This window comes from Bubalus bubalis, chromosome 9 (assembly GCF_019923935.1).
Source record: "Bubalus bubalis isolate 160015118507 breed Murrah chromosome 9, NDDB_SH_1, whole genome shotgun sequence".
NCBI lineage: Eukaryota > Metazoa > Chordata > Mammalia > Artiodactyla > Bovidae > Bubalus > Bubalus bubalis.
In genome coordinates, this window is record NC_059165.1 from 88,319,615 (window position 1) to 88,336,540 (window position 16,926).

General features: G+C 35.2%; 1 protein-coding gene across 6 annotated transcripts in view; it reads right to left on the reverse strand.

Moving 5' to 3' along the window:
- Window positions 1–16,926, reverse strand: part of RAPGEF6 (Rap guanine nucleotide exchange factor 6) — a 225,217-nt gene that overhangs the window by 159,316 nt on the left and 48,975 nt on the right. For all 6 annotated transcript variants that reach the window (XM_006072649.3, XM_025293055.2, XM_025293053.2 and 3 more), the window contains one exon: window positions 3,578–3,647. In XM_006072649.3, coding sequence (XP_006072711.2) covers window positions 3,578–3,647 — 70 coding nt within the window. The remainder of the gene's footprint in view (window positions 1–3,577; window positions 3,648–16,926) is intronic.

Consider the following 16,926-nt stretch of genomic DNA (forward strand, 5'->3'; position numbering starts at 1 on the left):
TTTTGGGTGATTTTTAAAACTGTATATACGCACATACTTTTTCTTTTTCTGAAACACTGAGTATAAATTGAAGAGAAAGTGATTCTTGACCCTAAAATGTGTCAACATGTATTTCCTTAGAACAAAGACTTTATCTTACACAACCCCCAAAAAATAATCAAAAACAGGAAATTCAATAGTATCTAACCCAGGTATCCCCAACCTCTGGGATCTAATGCCTGATGATCTGAGGTAGAGATGATGTAGTAATATTAAGAGAAATAAAATGTACAATAAATGTAATAGTTTGAATAATCTCAAAACCATCACCACCCACCCCAATGGGCTGGAAAAATTGTCAGCCATGAAACTGGTGCCAAACTGACCACAGTCCAAGTTCAAATCTCAACTGTGCCAACATCATCATTTATAGTTACGACCCTCTCCTGCCTCCAAGATTTAATGCAAGATAAAAAGCATTCCATTTAGTTATATCTTTTTTTCTCCTTTAACATGAAACAGTTTTTCAGTCTTTCATGTGATGTTTCTTGACACTGGGATATTTGAAGAATATAAGCCAACAATTTGAATAATGTCTTTTTGGTCTGTCTGATATTTCTTAATTAGTTTCAGGCATGCACTTCCAGCAGGCATATTTCTCAGAGGTGATGTTCTGTCCTCTTCAGCGCACTGTATCAGAAGTAGTATGGTATCACGTTATGCCTATACTGATGGCAGTAGCAATAATTTTTGTTACAGTGGTATCGTATCCTTCTGTTTCCCCATCAAAAATTTGGTAATTTTTCCCTTCATAAATGATTTGTGGGGAGATAAAATGAGATTATGTAAGTATCCCACTTCTCAATGAACATTAGTCCCAAGTTTTAGCATCATTAATTATTTTCTAACTTAATCATTCCTTAAAGACTTATTAGTTGGCATTTGACTATCAGGAAGAAATTCTCCTTTTCATTCATTCATATTAGAATTTACAAATTCTTTATTATACAGGAGGGTACCATCAATTACTACACATTTTTATTTGGATTCTCACATAGTCCCATATTTGGCCAAAGGGAGATCCTTTAATCTAGTTCTCCCACTGGCCTTTCTCTGTCCTTCTGCAAGACCCCTATAATTCTCTGAATATTTCCTTACGTTGTAAGGTAGGTGATGCAAATATTTTATATTTTGATAGAGAGATAGGTTATAAATGGTATACATTTGTAATATCAATAAATTGTACACTTAAAATAAGTGTATGCTGCTACTGCTAAGTCGCTTCAGTCATGTCTGACTCTGTGCGACCCCACAGACGGCAGCCCACCAGACTTCCCCGCCCCTGGGATTCTCCAGGCAAGAACGAACACTGGAGTGGGTTGCCATTTCCTTCTCCAAAATAAGTGTATGCTGCTAAGTCGCTTCAGTCGTGTCCGACTCTGTGTGATCCCATAGACGGCAGCCCACCAGGCTCCCCCATCCCTGGGATTCTCCAGGCAAGAACACTGGAGTGGGTTGCCATTTCCTTCTCCAATGCATGAAAGTGAAGAGTGAAAGTGAAGTCACGCAGTCGTGTCCGACTCTTTGCGACCCCATGGACTGCAGCCTACCAGGCTCCTCCGTCCATGGGATTTTCCAGGCAAAAGTACTGGAGTGGGGTGCCATTGCCTTCTCCGAAATAAGTGTATATGTATATGTTAATACTCTAGCTAGTGGTGCTTTCTACACTATTATGAGCAAGCAATTTTAAAACTGTCTTAAGTAAATATTTTGATGATAATGGAGACGAAGTTTCTCACCATTTAGTGAAAGAAGGTACAAATAAAAGAGAATATGAGAATTAACTCTAGGTTTTATAGATAGATATACATAAAAGAAATAAATACAAAGGTGTATATGTAAGCATGTATGTATGTGTGTGTATATATATATACACTCAGATGTATATTTTCTAGCTCTGTTCACTGAAAGGCCTTACAAGCACTGAGGCACCTGAAGCAATGGAAACAATCAGCTGCCAGATCTCGGCTTCTCAATACTGCTTTCCACTAAAAGCAAGCAGATCTCCTCACAGAAAAGGTTAACTCCAGGCTTGGGGCAAGATAAGAACAATTCTTCCCTTTAATTCAAAATGAAAATCGATAGATATAAATTTAATAATTAATAAATTGAACTCTACATTTAAAAATGGCTAAGACAATAAATTTCATCCTAAGTGTATTTTACCACAATAAAACAAAAGTATGCACAAGGTGTTGTTTAATCCAGATATAACTTATAGTCTGTCCTCTGTATACATGGATTCAACCAACCAGACTGTAGTATTGCAGAATTTACTACTGAAAAATACCTGCATAAGTGGACTGAGCAGTTCAAATCCATGTTGTCTAAGGGTCAATTGCATATGAAAACACTATGGCAAAAGCACCATTCTTTTCCCATAAATCATGAGAAACACACATCACAAATAAACAAGAAAACCCTACTGCCTGAAGCAGTTTTCCTGCCATGTCTCTCAATGCACTTAATTTAAAAGAAAGAGTTCTGAGGCCTTAATAGATATGCCATGTATACCAACACTTAAAGAAAATAAACATAATACAATACATAGTCTAAGCCTTGAACAAACTTGAGAACCAGTAAAATTCACTGAATATTTATTTACTATGTGGGAAGTACTGTGCAGTACTATCAAAGACACAAACAGAATAAAAACTGATCTCAGCCTTTTAGGAGCTTAAAATCCAGTTGCTTATATGAAATTTAGGACATTAAGCTCATGACAATGTAGATGATCCAATTTGGCAAAGAGATCACAGAATCTACCTGAAGATGTCAATCTGACTATAACACTATGAAATAAAAAAGTAGTTTAGTTTTGAGCCCTGATATTAAAAGGCTACATTAAGAATTCAGCCTTGTTTCTCAATAGTTTAAATCAAATCAGATAACATGATCATCTACATGAGATGCTAGCAGGACAAAGCATCCATTCAATATTAGCTGTTTTCTAGTAAGGTCATCTCAGAACAAGGTAAAAGAGAGCTGTGTTCTGGACTCTTCAAATACTGAGGGAAAAAAGTCTTATTTTCTAAAGTTAAATCAACTACCTAGCTTTCTTGGGAAAAAGTAAAGAACTAATCCTTAAATACACTCTTAAAATAAAATATTAAAATGTAAACCATTTCTTACTTGGATGTAATTGTGTCTCTTTTTTTCTATCTCTTTCTCTCAAGTCCAGGGTACAGAACACAGATGCTCAAAGATTATTACCTATATCGAATAGGAAAATCAGGGTGCCCTTTCAGAGCTCTTATTTAAATTTTCTGGTGAATGTAGTAAAGGAATTACCAAATTGGTAATACTTTAGATATAACTGCATCATGTTTCAAATTCTCTCAAGAATCAGAAAAAATATTCAAAGTGGGTGAAAATACATCAAACTAGGTATATATAAATATATATGGTTTGATGCTACTTAGTAAAACATTAAAAAGTCCCATTAATGGAACCTTTTTGAGTATTTAAAAGATCACTACATTTAAAGTTGAAAGTGAAGCATAACAAAAAGGAATTCAACATTTTTTAAAGTTCTTACCACAATCATTTCTGAAGGCTCTAATACAAGACAATCACATCCTCTTTTTCCTCCAAACTGCTTACCAAAACTATAAAAACAGAAAAATATTTTTTTAGCAAAGGTTATAAAATGTATCAATACAGAAAAAAAAAATGAACCAAAACAACTTAGATGTTAACCAAAAAATTGTGATTCTATCGCTTCAAGATTTTCTTAAAAACAAACAAAAAAAAGCCCTTCTTTTACTTGCCCAGATATGTGGCCTCAATACACAGTGTGATAATTATTTTAAAAATTCTGCCTTTAACTAGTCTCTAAAACTGATTATAAAAGATATCTACCTAATCTCAAATTTTGAACATCTATTAGTATGTGCTGAATTAAAGAAAAACCACACTTGCTGCTGCTGCTGCTTAGTCACTCAGTCATGTCTGACTCTGCGACCCCATGGACTATAGCCCACCAGGCTCCTCTGTCCATGGGGATTCTCCAGGCAAGAACACTGGAGTGGGTTGCCATGCCCTCCTCCAGGGGATCTTCCCAACCCAGGAATTGAACCTGGGTCTCCTGCATTACAGACCGATTCTTTACCACTGAGCCACCAGGAGAGCCCCAAAACTACACCTACTGAAGAGTAACACTAAAATTACGGAATATTTAAAAAAAAAAAAATTTTTTTTGAAATTGATATAACAGACATAAAAAACTTTAAAGATATTATCACTTGAATATATTAAAAAATGAAGTAAGATACATAAATGATTCATTAAAAAAAAAAAATTAGTGTTAAAGCCCCTGGATAGCTCTTTGGAAAAAATAAAAACTGCAGCAGTACTCAAAGAAAATTTGAGTTTTTATGTATTTGTCTGGAAGAAAGATTTCTACGTAAATCAAAAGAAGCACTCATAAAGAAAATACTGATATTTTCATTTTAAAAGACGAACTGAATTTTTTAAAAGGTGGGTTATAAAAAAATATTAGACACAGAAAAGGATAACATATTTAACATGAAATAAAAGCAATCTAAAATACTATAAAATGGAAATTAAGTACCATGGTTAATTATAAAATATATAAATAAAATACTATAAAAAATAACTTTAAAACTCCACTAATAATGCAAGCAAAACTATAAATACCAAAATATAAACTTAATAAGGAAATACAGAAATCACTTATAAAAAAACTATACAATTTTATTGATGAATTGAAAATAGGACTTAATATAACAAGTGATACAGCATATACTTACAAGGAAGCTATTATAAAAATGTCAACTTTCCACAAAGTATATGATTATATACAAATATTAGTTTATAACAAAATCCTAATCAAAATCCAAATGAACTTACTTTTTAACATAACAAAAAAATCACTTTTGTTTTTTCTTAAGCAATAGCCTGTATTTTTTTCTTGTTGTTCTTCCTCCCACCAAAATTCCTACCTTATGTAATACATAAAACAATAAAAGTAAATATGTAAAAGGCTACTTTACAGATGGAATAACAGGGAACAGATTTACTCTCCTACCTGAAAAAAAAACAACAACAAAAAATGGAAAATCAGACAAAACACATTAAACAACAGTTTCAAGACTTTGGAAAGTAGGTAGGACATGCATATGGATGCTTTAGAGAGGAAATTAAAAACCTAAGATGACTCTTACAACATCCCAATTTTACTAAGTACAGGTAATCTCCAGGCCACAATGCAAAAAGGGAGAAACCTAGCAGAGTCTGCCAGTGTCACTGAATTGAAAAGACAAAGACAGATTTGGGGTGTGGAAAGCCTGGGCTACCTGGTGGCTCAGATGGTCAAGAGTCTGTATTATGTATTCTACATAACTTGTATTATGCGGAAAGACCACATAATACACGGGACATTGGGTAAGATCGTCAGAAATTGATTTCCTTTGCAATGTGAAAAATTAGTCTACACTAAAGAAGTACTTTTGCCTGGAAAGTCCCATGGATGGAGGAGCCTGGTGGCCTGCAGATCATGGGGTCCCTACAGTCAGACACGACTGAGCGACTTCACTTTCACCTTTTACATTCATGCATTGGAGAAGGCAATGGCTACCCACTCCAGTATTCTTGCCTGGAGAATCCCAGGGACGGGAAGCCTGGTGGGCTGCCGTCTATGGGGTCGTACAGAGTGGGACACGACTAAAGCGATGAAGCAGCAGCAGCAACAGCAAAGAAGTGCTAGATTCACTCAAACAAATATTAAAGACTTAAAATAGATTCCAATTAAGTGAACTACATGTCAGAAGAAAGCCTAATACTACTCTAAAGAAATACAGCAAAAGGTGAAATACAGCAACATAGATATCTGACACCCGGTAAAACAAAAAAATACCATGCAAAGAGGACTATATGATCCATAGCCAAAGAAAAACCAATCTATAAAAACAGATCTACAGCTGTCAGCAGTGAGTGAATCAACAGACAACACTGTAACAGCTATTTTTAAGTATGCTCCAAATGTTTAATAAAGTGAGATAAACATGAATTCAACAGAGAAACAGAAGCTTTTTTTTTTTTAAAGACCTAGTGGAATATTCTACCACATCACATATGTAGACACATGTCTGGTTGTGCCTGTTTTTAGTAGTGTTAACAACGGTGAGTGGTTTCACATACTGTCAATTTGATATGCTCACAATACTATAAATCCTCCTATCAATTTTCCATCTATTAGATTTAGTATCCTTTTTTGATTGGTGACCAGATCTCAAGTGTTATCAGGGGCTACTGAAAAAGCCATTTTATAATTGTATCATTCCTTCTGAATTTATCAGCTAAAGTTCTGACATAAAGAAACATACTCCAACTATTTGAATTCCTAGAACAATAACTTATACAAGAAAGGCATGAGAAAAGCTGCACTGGAGATGACATGACTGTACATTAAGTAAATTCTATACATTCTGTTTTCAGGTAATTCCAGTCAGGTGGTTAGCGCTCAGGGCTTTCACTGCTGTGGCCTAGGTTTGATCCCTGGTCAAGGAACACAAGCAGTGTGGCACAGATTAAATTGATACAGGCAAATTTTTTTTTTTTTTTTAAGAAAGAAACAAGAGAATTTACCAAGATTGAAGGATTCAAGCTCAACATTCAAAAATCAATGCTTTTATTGTATATTATCAATGAACAATCTGGAAAAAAAATTTAATTCCATTAAAGGTAGAATGAAAACACAGAATACTTGAGATAAGTTTATAAAACCATGCACAAAACCTCTATAAAACTGCCAACTAAAAAAACTATAAAACACTGACAAGAAAATTAAGATGTCCTAAATAAGATATACCTTATTTATGCATGGAAATGTTCTACAAATTCAATGTAATCAACAAGTTGCCTTAGAGACATTGACATGATGATTATAAAATTTACATAGAAATGTAAAAGATCTAAAATAATTAAACCAATTTTGGAAAACAAGAAGATGGAATATTTATTTTACATTTCATGGTAATTTTATAAAGCTAGAATACTCAAGACAGTATGGCATCAGATTAATTTATAGATCAATAAAACAGGACCGAGAGAACAAAATCAGACCCACATATATATGTTCAATTGATTTTTGACAAAAGTGCCAAGGGAATTCAATGAGGGGAAAGATATTATCTACAAGTAGTGACAGAACAATGACATATCGATACAGAAAAAAAGAAGATTTTAATACCATAATCAAAAATGAGAAATGGATCAGAGATATAAATGAAAAAATGGAAATTAAAAACTTCTCACAGCACAGAATTTTTGTACATGTCCTAGACAAGGGTTACTGAGGAAGTTTCCTTCCATATAGCTAAATTTTAAAAATTTTATCATGAACGAGTTTTCTCAAATATTTTTTTTCTACTTACTGAAAGGATCATGTAGCTTCTGTCCACTCTTTTACTAATGGAGAATACTACATTAATTGTTTTATGGATTTTAAACTTCCTTGCATTCCTAGGATAAACCCAACCTGATCACAAATGTCTAATACTTCTAATATATTCATGGATTTGGTCTGCTATTATTTTGTTAATTTCTACAGGTATGTTCAGGAGAAATAATTGCAGTTTTCTTAGAATAGTACATCATCATGATAATACTATATTCATAAAGGAGATTGAAAAGTTCCTTCTTCTATTTATCAAAAGACTTTACATATGTGTTAATGTTAATAATAATGCTTCATTAAACATTTCTCTGTGGGGCCGAGCTGGCATGAGCATTCAAGGTCCATTTCCAGCTTTGTCTCACTGGTAGAGCCTCTGGCTGTCCCAAGAGGGTGAGCTGGTACTAATGGTGTAGATTAGGGTCGGGGCGGCCCACATGGTCCTTGCCCTCTGGCTAAGAGGCCTCCTACCCACACTTGGGTCCTCCCACGTCCGCTGCTGAGGGCCCCATGCTCCCCTAGCCTCTCCACGGGGAAGCGCTGGTGAACAGGGTGGCTCTCAGATTCCACTGGCTCTGAGAATTAAGACTGAATCAACCTGGAATCAAGATTGCTGGGAGAAATATCAATAACCTCAGATATGCAGATGACTCCACCCTTATGGCAGAAAGTGAAGAAGAACTAAAGAGCCTCTTGATGGAAGTGAAAGAGGAGAGTGAAAAAGTTGGCTTAAAACTCAACATTCAGAAAACTAAGATCATGGCATCCGGTCCCATCACTTCACGGCAAATAGATGGGCAAACAGTGGAAACAGTGGCGAACTTTATTTTTTTGGGCTCCAAAATCACTGCAGATGGTAACTTCAGCTATGAAATGAGAAGACATTTGTTCCTTGGACGAAAAGCTATGACCAACCAAGACAGCATATTAAAAAGCAGAGACATTCACTTTGCCAACAAAGGTCCGTCTAGTCAAAACTATGGTTTTTCCAGTAATCATGTTTGGATGTGAAAGCTGGACTACAGGAAGGTTGAGTGCTGAAGAACTTGATGCTTTTGAACTGTGGTGTTGGAGAAGACTCTTGAGAGTCCCTTGGACTGCAAGGATATCCAACTAGTCCATCCTAAAGGAGATCAGTTATGAATATTCAATGAAAGGATTAATGCTGAAGCTGAAACTCCAATACTTTGGCCACCTGATGCAAAGAACTGACTCATTGGCAAAGACCCTGATGCTGGGAAAGACTGAAGGCAGGAGGACAAGGGGACGACAGAGGATGAGATGGTTGGATGGCATCACTGGCTCGATGGACATGAGTTTGAGCAAACTCTGGGAGCTGGTGATGGACAGGGAAGCCTGGCGTGCTGCAGTCCATGGGGTTGCAGAGTCGAACATGACTGAACAACCAAAATGAATTGAAATATCTGAAAAATGCTTAGCAGTAAAGCCATCTAGGCCTAGGCATTTCCTTATGGGAATATATACAATAACTAATTTACTTTTTAAAGGATATTAAAATTTCTAATTGTTTTTGAGTGTATTTATATTAATATATGTCTTTTTTTCTTTTCCAATGCAGCTTGTGGGATCTTAGTTTCCAGACAGACAGAGATTAGTTCTCCACCCCTTGCACTGGAGGCTCAGAGACCCAACCACTGGACTGCCAGGGAAGTTGCCAGTGTATGTCTTTTTAAGATTTGTCCAATTTGTTAGTATAAACTGACTGATAAACTTCCCTAAGAATACTTTTAATTTCTGTAAGATAGTAATATCCCCTTTTTCAATACCTAATATTGATAATCTGTGTATTCTCTTTTTTAAAAGGGCAATCTCAAGGTATAACAATTTTATAGATCTTTTCAAAGAACTTTTCGTTTCATTGATTTTCCTCTACTATTTTTCTGTTTTTTCACTGATTTCCACTCAAACTTCTGTTCACTTTGAGTTTACTTTATTATTCTTAAGCTGGAAAAACTTAAGATGGTGGAATTGAGACCATAAAAGTACTAATACTAAGACTTTCCCTCTAAGGGCCTTCAGCTGAATTCCATAAATTGTGATGCGTGTTCATTTTCATTCATCAAAATACTTTCTAATTTCTGTTATCACTCTTCCTCGAATTATAGGTCATTTTCAAAGGCATTGTTTCAATTCCCACATTTTTCTCTGGTATCCATTTACAATTCAACTTCAATACACTTAAGAGGACAAACTCTGTATGATTTCAATCCTTTTTAACTTACTGAGACTTATTTTATGGTCTAGAATAAGCTCTATCTTGCATAAAGATCTAAGTCTGAAAAAACCATTAAATCAAAGTGGCTGATAGACTTAAGGTTTATTAATTTTTTATTATAGCAGTTATATCACTTATTGAGAGTAGAGTTTTGAGATCTCAGCCATTACTGCCTGGAGAATTCTATGGATAGAGGAGCCTGGTGGGCTACAGTTCATGGGGCCACAAAGAGTCAGACACGGCTGAGCAACTAACACTATCTACTAAGCCATCAGCAAAAAAAAAAGTGAGAAATGCACATTAAATTGATGTTTAACATAACTACATGTATTTAAGAATGTATTCCAATTTCAAATGGCAATATTCAACAATGCAATTTCAATTACTCTTAAACCAACCTGATAGTTGTCATTAGAACACAGTGGCAATTCCCAAGATTCTTACATGGCCTAGCAGAAACTGGAATTCCAAGAATATTTTGTATCTACAGATTAATACGAGGAGACGTGCACTTAACAATACTGCATCTTCCTGGGTATGAACATGGATTGTTTCTACATATATTTACATTGTCTTTAATTTCACTTATTAATATTTTACATTTTTCAGTGTATAAGTTTTTTACTTTTAAAATTGTTAAATTATTTCTTAATATTTTTGAGGTTATTCTGAATACACTGTTTTCTTAACTTCATTTTTAATCTTATTCACTGCTAGTATAAAGAAATACAATTAGTTTTTATATATTGATTTTATATCCTGTGACCATGATATACTTTAAATTTTACTAGTTAAGTTTGTAGATCCCTCTACACACAAAAACTGGTAGTTTTATTTCTTCCTTTCCATTCTGTATGCAACACCCATTCATGATAAAACTCTCAATAAGCAAGAAATAGGGGGGAACTTTCTCAACTTGGTAACAACTATTTGACAAAACACCAACAGCTAGCACCACACTTAATGGTGAGAAACTCAACACTTTACTAAGAGCAGAAACAAAGCAATGATGCTCCCTCTAAAGCATGGCTTTTAAGATGGTATCGGGGCCTCCCTAATGGTCCAGTGGTTAAGAATACACCTTGCAAAGCTAGGCACACCAGTTCAATTCCTGGTCCAGGAAGATGCCACATGCCCAGGAGTAATGCAGCCTGCCACAACTACTGAGACAGCACTCTAGAGCCCAGGAGACACAAGTACTGAGCCCACGCACTGCAGCTACTTTAGTCCGCATGCTTAGAGCCTCTGCTCCACAACAAGATAAGCTACCACAATGAGAAGCCCATATACCACGATGAAGAGTAGCCCCACTTGCTGCAAGTAGAGAAAACCCTCACACAACAATGAAGATGCACCACAGCCAACAAATAAATCTTAAAAAATATATATTAAAAAAAAGATGGTATTGGAAGTCCTAGCTAATATAATAAGAAAAGGAAATAAGAGGTATACAGATGGGAGGTAAGACATAAAACTGTCCTTGTTCTCAGATGATTTGATCATTCATGTAGAAAACTTGAAAAAACTGACCAAGAAAACTCCTGAAACTAATAAGTGATTACAGCAAGGCTGCTGGATGCAAGGCTAACATACCACTGGCCAGGGGATTTTTGCAGAAACTAACGTCTGTAGTTGGCAATTTGTTATATATGTGAATATTGAAATGTCTCCAGTCAATAACATTTGGGTAACAAAAGACATATTAATATTTTTCTGGTCAATAAGGTGTTAACATACAAAAGTTAACTGCTTTCCTATAATAACAGCAAGAATATGTGGGATGTGATACAACAAACACCATCTGCATTAGCATACATGAAAATAAAATACAGTTGACCTATGAACAACACAGGGGTTAGGGATACCAAACCTTCCTGAGTCAAAAATCTAAGTATAATTTTACCGTCAATCCTCCACACTGGCAGTTCCACATCTGCTAATTCAACCAACTGTGAATCCTGTATTACTGTAGAATTTAGTGGGAAAAAAAAATCTACGTGTAAGTGGACTTGTGTAATTCAAACCAGCATTTTCTAAGGGTCAATTGTACTAGGGTAAAAATCTAACAAAATCTACATAAAATCTATGTAAGAAAAATTACAAAACTCTAATAAATTATCAAAGAAGAAATAAATAAATGAAGTGACAATCCTTGTTCATGGACAGAAAGACTCAATTTTGTCACGATGTCAGTACTTCCCACTTGATTTTAGACCAATGCAATGCCAATCAAAATTCCATAAAGTTATTTGGGGATAGTCAACACAACATTGAAAGAGAAGAAAAAAAAAAATCAAAGGGCTGATGCTGTCAGACTTCAAGATTTACCACAAAGCTATAGTAATCAAGACAGTGTGGTATTGTTGAAAGAATAAATACATCAATGTAACAAAACAAAGAGCCCAGGGATAGACCTCTGTAAATACAGTCAACCCATCTTTGACAAAGAAGCAAAAGAAGCACAATGGAGCAAAGTTAGTCTTTTTAACAAATGGTGCTGAAACAACTGGATGTCAACATCTTAAAAAACATAATTTAGACTAACTTTACAAAAATTAACTCAAAATTGACCACATACCTAAATATAAAATGCAAAACTACAAAACTCTACAAGATAATACAGGAGAAAACCTAGATGACGCTGGGTATAGCAATGATTTATCTACAACACTAAAGGCAAGATATATAAAATAGTAACATAAGCTGAACTTCATTAAAATTAAAATATCTGAAAAGGTAGTTCTGATAAAGAATTGATGCTTTTGAACTATGGTCTCGGAGAAGACTTGAGAGTCCCTTGGACTGCAAGGAGATCCAACCAGCCAATCCTAAGGGAATTCAGTCCTGAATATTCACTGGAAGGACTGATGCTGAAGCTGAAACTCCAATACTTTGGCCACCTGATGCAAAGAACTGACTCACTGGAAAATGCTGGGAATTTTCCAGCTGGGAACTGATTTTCATGCTGAGAATGACCAAAGGCAGGAGGAGACAGGGATGACAGAGGATGAGATGGTTGGAGGGCATCATCGACTCAAGGGACATGAGTTTGATCAAGCTCTGGGAGCTGGTGACGGACAGGGAAGCCTAACGTGCTGCAGTCCATGGGGCTGCAGAGTCGGACATGACTGAGTGATTAAACTCAACTGAGTTCTGATAAAAGATCATTGTCTAAAACATATAAATAACTCTTAAAACAAAGATACAAAAACAAACAACATAATTAAAAAATGGGTGAAAGACCTTAACAGACACGCCAGCAAAGAATGCAAATTAAAGTAACAAGATACCACAACACTTCATCAGAAACACCAAAATCCCAATCCCTGACAATACCAAATGCTGAAAAGGACATGGAGGAACAAGAACTCTCATTCATTGCTGCTAATAATGCAAAATAGTACAGCCACTTTGGGAGACAGTTTGGCAATTTCTTACACAACTAAAAATACTCTTACCATATGATTCTGTAATCATGTTCCCTGGTATTTACCCAAAGAAGTTGAAAATTTATATCCACAGAAACACTTGCACCTCGATGTTTATAGCAACTATTCACAATTGGCAAAATATGGAGGCAACAAAGACACTCTTCAGTATGTGAACTGATAAACAAACTGTGGTACATTCAGATGACAGACTATTATTCAGTCTATAAGAAATGAGCTATTAAGCTATGAAAAGACATGGAGGAAACTTATATTATGTATTTATAAGTGAAAGAATTCAATCTGAAAACACTATACATGGTATGATTTCAACTATATGACACTATGGAAAATGCAAAACTATAAAAAAGCCAGAGGTTGGTGGAAAGGAAGGAATTAACAGGTGGAACTCAGGAAACTGAGGTCTGGGAAACTACTCTGTATAATACTATAATGGTGAAAATAAAACTTTGTATGTTTGTCCAAACACAAAGAGTGTACACTACCAAGAGTGAACCCTAATATAAACTGTACTTTGGGTGAGGTTCATCAACTCTAACAAATGTACCACTTTTGTAAGAGTAGCTCATAATGGTGTAGACTATGCATGAGTAGGGGCAGAAAGTATATGAAAAATCTGTATACCTTCCACTCCAGGCTATAAACCTAAAATTGCTGTAAAAAATAGTCTATTATGAAATAAACAATAAATCAGTTTTTATGAGAATCCTATCAGGATTTATAAAACAAGCATATCCTTACATTCATATGGAAAAACAACCTAAAATAAGCAAAATCACTCTAAAAATGAACAAAGCTGTAAGACTCACAGTACTGATTTGACACCTTACAAGAAGCCACAATAATTAAAACAGAAGATTAGTACCAAGATAGAAAAATAGTTAAATGAAACAGAGTAAACATTAGTTCAGCAAAAGCAAACAAACAGACATATATATGGTCAACTGATTTTCAACAAAAGCAATTCAATGCCTTCTAAAACGGCACTGGGTCAACCGGCTATTCTTAAGCAAAAACGCAAAACAAAGAGAAACAAAAACAAAACCAAAAATGAAGTCATAATGGACTAGACCAAAATATAATTGCTGAAACTGAAAACCATCTAGAAGAAATCGTAAGAGAAAACTATGCAATTAGGCTAAACAAAGATTTCTTAGATACAGCAGCAAAATCTAGGTCCTCAAAAAAGAAAAAAAAACAAAAAAAACTGAATCTCATGAAAATATAAAACACTTGTGCTTCAGAAGACATTATTAAGGAAAAGGAAAAAACAAGCCACAGAAAAAAGAAAATGCATGCATATCATATATCTGACGAAGAACTTGTATCTAAAACATCTAAGTTCTTAAAACTTGGTAAGACAAACACAATTAAAAATCATACATCTCATGAAGAACTTATATCTAAAACATAAATTCTTACAACTTAAGATAGATAATATAAAGGTAAAATGGAGAAACGCTTTGAACAGACATTTCAACAAAGGTACAGGAATGCTTACTAAGCACATAAGAGCCTCAACAGTAATAGTCACTACTGAAATACAAGTTAAAATCACTGAGATAGTTAAACACATACTAGAAGAGTAATAATCAAAAGACTGTCAATACCAAGTGAAGGAGAGGATGCAGAAAAATGAGATCCATGGTATGTTCTTGGTCAGTATGTAACATAATAGTCATCCTTTAAGCAATTTGGACCTTTCCTCAAAAGTTAAATATATATTTATATGATATAGCAATCCCCTCCTACATATCTACAAAAGAAAAAATAAATACACAGCCCATGTAAAGACATGTATTTATTTGAATCTTTATAGCAGCATTATTCATAGAAGCCTCTAAACTAAAACAATAAAATTTCAAACTTTTCATCTTCTCATGAATGGCTAGACGAAATGTGAAATCTTCTTAAAATGAAATACAATTTAACAATTGAAAAAAACAGACATGCTACAACTGTTATAGTCTAAAACAGTGATGAACCTCAAAAACATTATGCTAAGTGAAAAATGCCAAAACAAAGACTGCTTTTAAATATCTGCACAAGGTAGATATTGAGACAGAAAGTCTGTCAGGTTTTAACTGCAAAACAGCATGCAAAACTTTTTCAGGTAAAGGAAGTCTAAAACTATGGTGTACCAATGTATATATATATATATGGGTGAATTTTATGGTATGTAAATTATACACCAGTAAAGCTAGTTTAAGAAAATTGTCTAAGAATAGACAGAAGAGAATATTTACAAACTGGAATAGGCAAAGATTAGTAGAACACGTTTAAGTACTTCAAACAAATTAGTAGAACACTTAAGTACTTTGGACCTCTCACACTTAAAGAAGTTATCATTGAAAAACAAAAAGGCAAGACATAATCTGGGAAAAATACTGAAGAACTGATGCTTTCAAACTGCGGTGGTGGAGAAGCCTCTTAAGAGTTCCTTGGACAGTAAAAAGATTAAACCAGTCCATCCTAAAGGAAATCAACCCTGAATATTCATTGGAAGGACTGATGCCAAAGCTCCAATACTTTGGCCACCTCTTGCAAAGAGCCAACTCATTGGAAAAGACCCCGATGATGGGAAAGATTGAGGGCAGGAAGAGAAGGGGGTGATGGAGGATGGGATGGTTGGATGGCATCACCTATTCAATGAACTTGAGTTTGAGCAAACTCTGGGACATAGTGAAGGACAGGGAGGCCTGGCATGCTACAGTCCATGGACTGCAGAGTCTGACATGACTGACCGACTTCAAATTCAGAATGACAATGGGTCACAGTTTACAGGTAAGTTAATACAGGGGTTTGCCCGGGAACATAATATACAATGGATCTTTCATATTTCTTATTATCCTCAAGCTGCTGGTTTGAAAGAATGAATGGTCTGGTTATACAGCAACTCATTAAACTTGGAGAGGGCTCTTATAAAAACTGGAGGACTAACTTAAATACTGACTTCAATATTTCAAGTAACAGACGTATAAGAGAATCATAAACTCCTTGGATGAAGATGACTATACCAAACTTACAAATTCATAGAACAGACTTTTATCCTGAAACAACTGAGTACTGAAAAATTATCCCAGGGGCATTAGCTTCTTTCTGAGCTATTCCTGAGGCTACTGGACTAGATTTGACTCCATATCTAAACACAGCTTTATTAAAGTTTTGATATGGGCTATTTCAACTGGTATTGGAATTAAAATGCCTTGGGGGCACTTTGGATTAATAAAAAGAACACTTCAGTTTAGCGTTAAAAGGGATCTGTGTCCATGGAGGCAGTTACAGACCCACATTACCAAGAAGAAATCCGAGTAATTCTACAAAATGAAGGAAAAGATGATTTACTATAAACATGATTTACCAACTGCTCATTCTTCCACGTGTAGTTGACAAAGTACAAAAAGGAGAATGTTCCTCCTTACTAACAGAGGTGATGGAGGGTTTGGATCCACAAATGAAATGCATGTAAATGAAGCTAAAGTTTGAGTGAAGCAGCGTAACAGTCCTCCTTTACCTGCTGATTTTACTGAGCAGGGGAAGGATAATACCATATTAGTCATGATTCCTGGACAAGAAAAATGAAAATACGTGCCATTAACCCACTACTATTCTCGTGAACAGATATTCTTGGAAGTCTGACCGTAATGTGGAGTGTCATCCACGTCTGAACTCCTGGCCACTGTGCTAAGAGAACATAAAGTCACTGGGGAACCTATAGCTGGAGAAACATGAACCAGACCTCAACTCAAGGTAACTTTGCCTGCCCTGCAAGCAAGGCCTGTCCT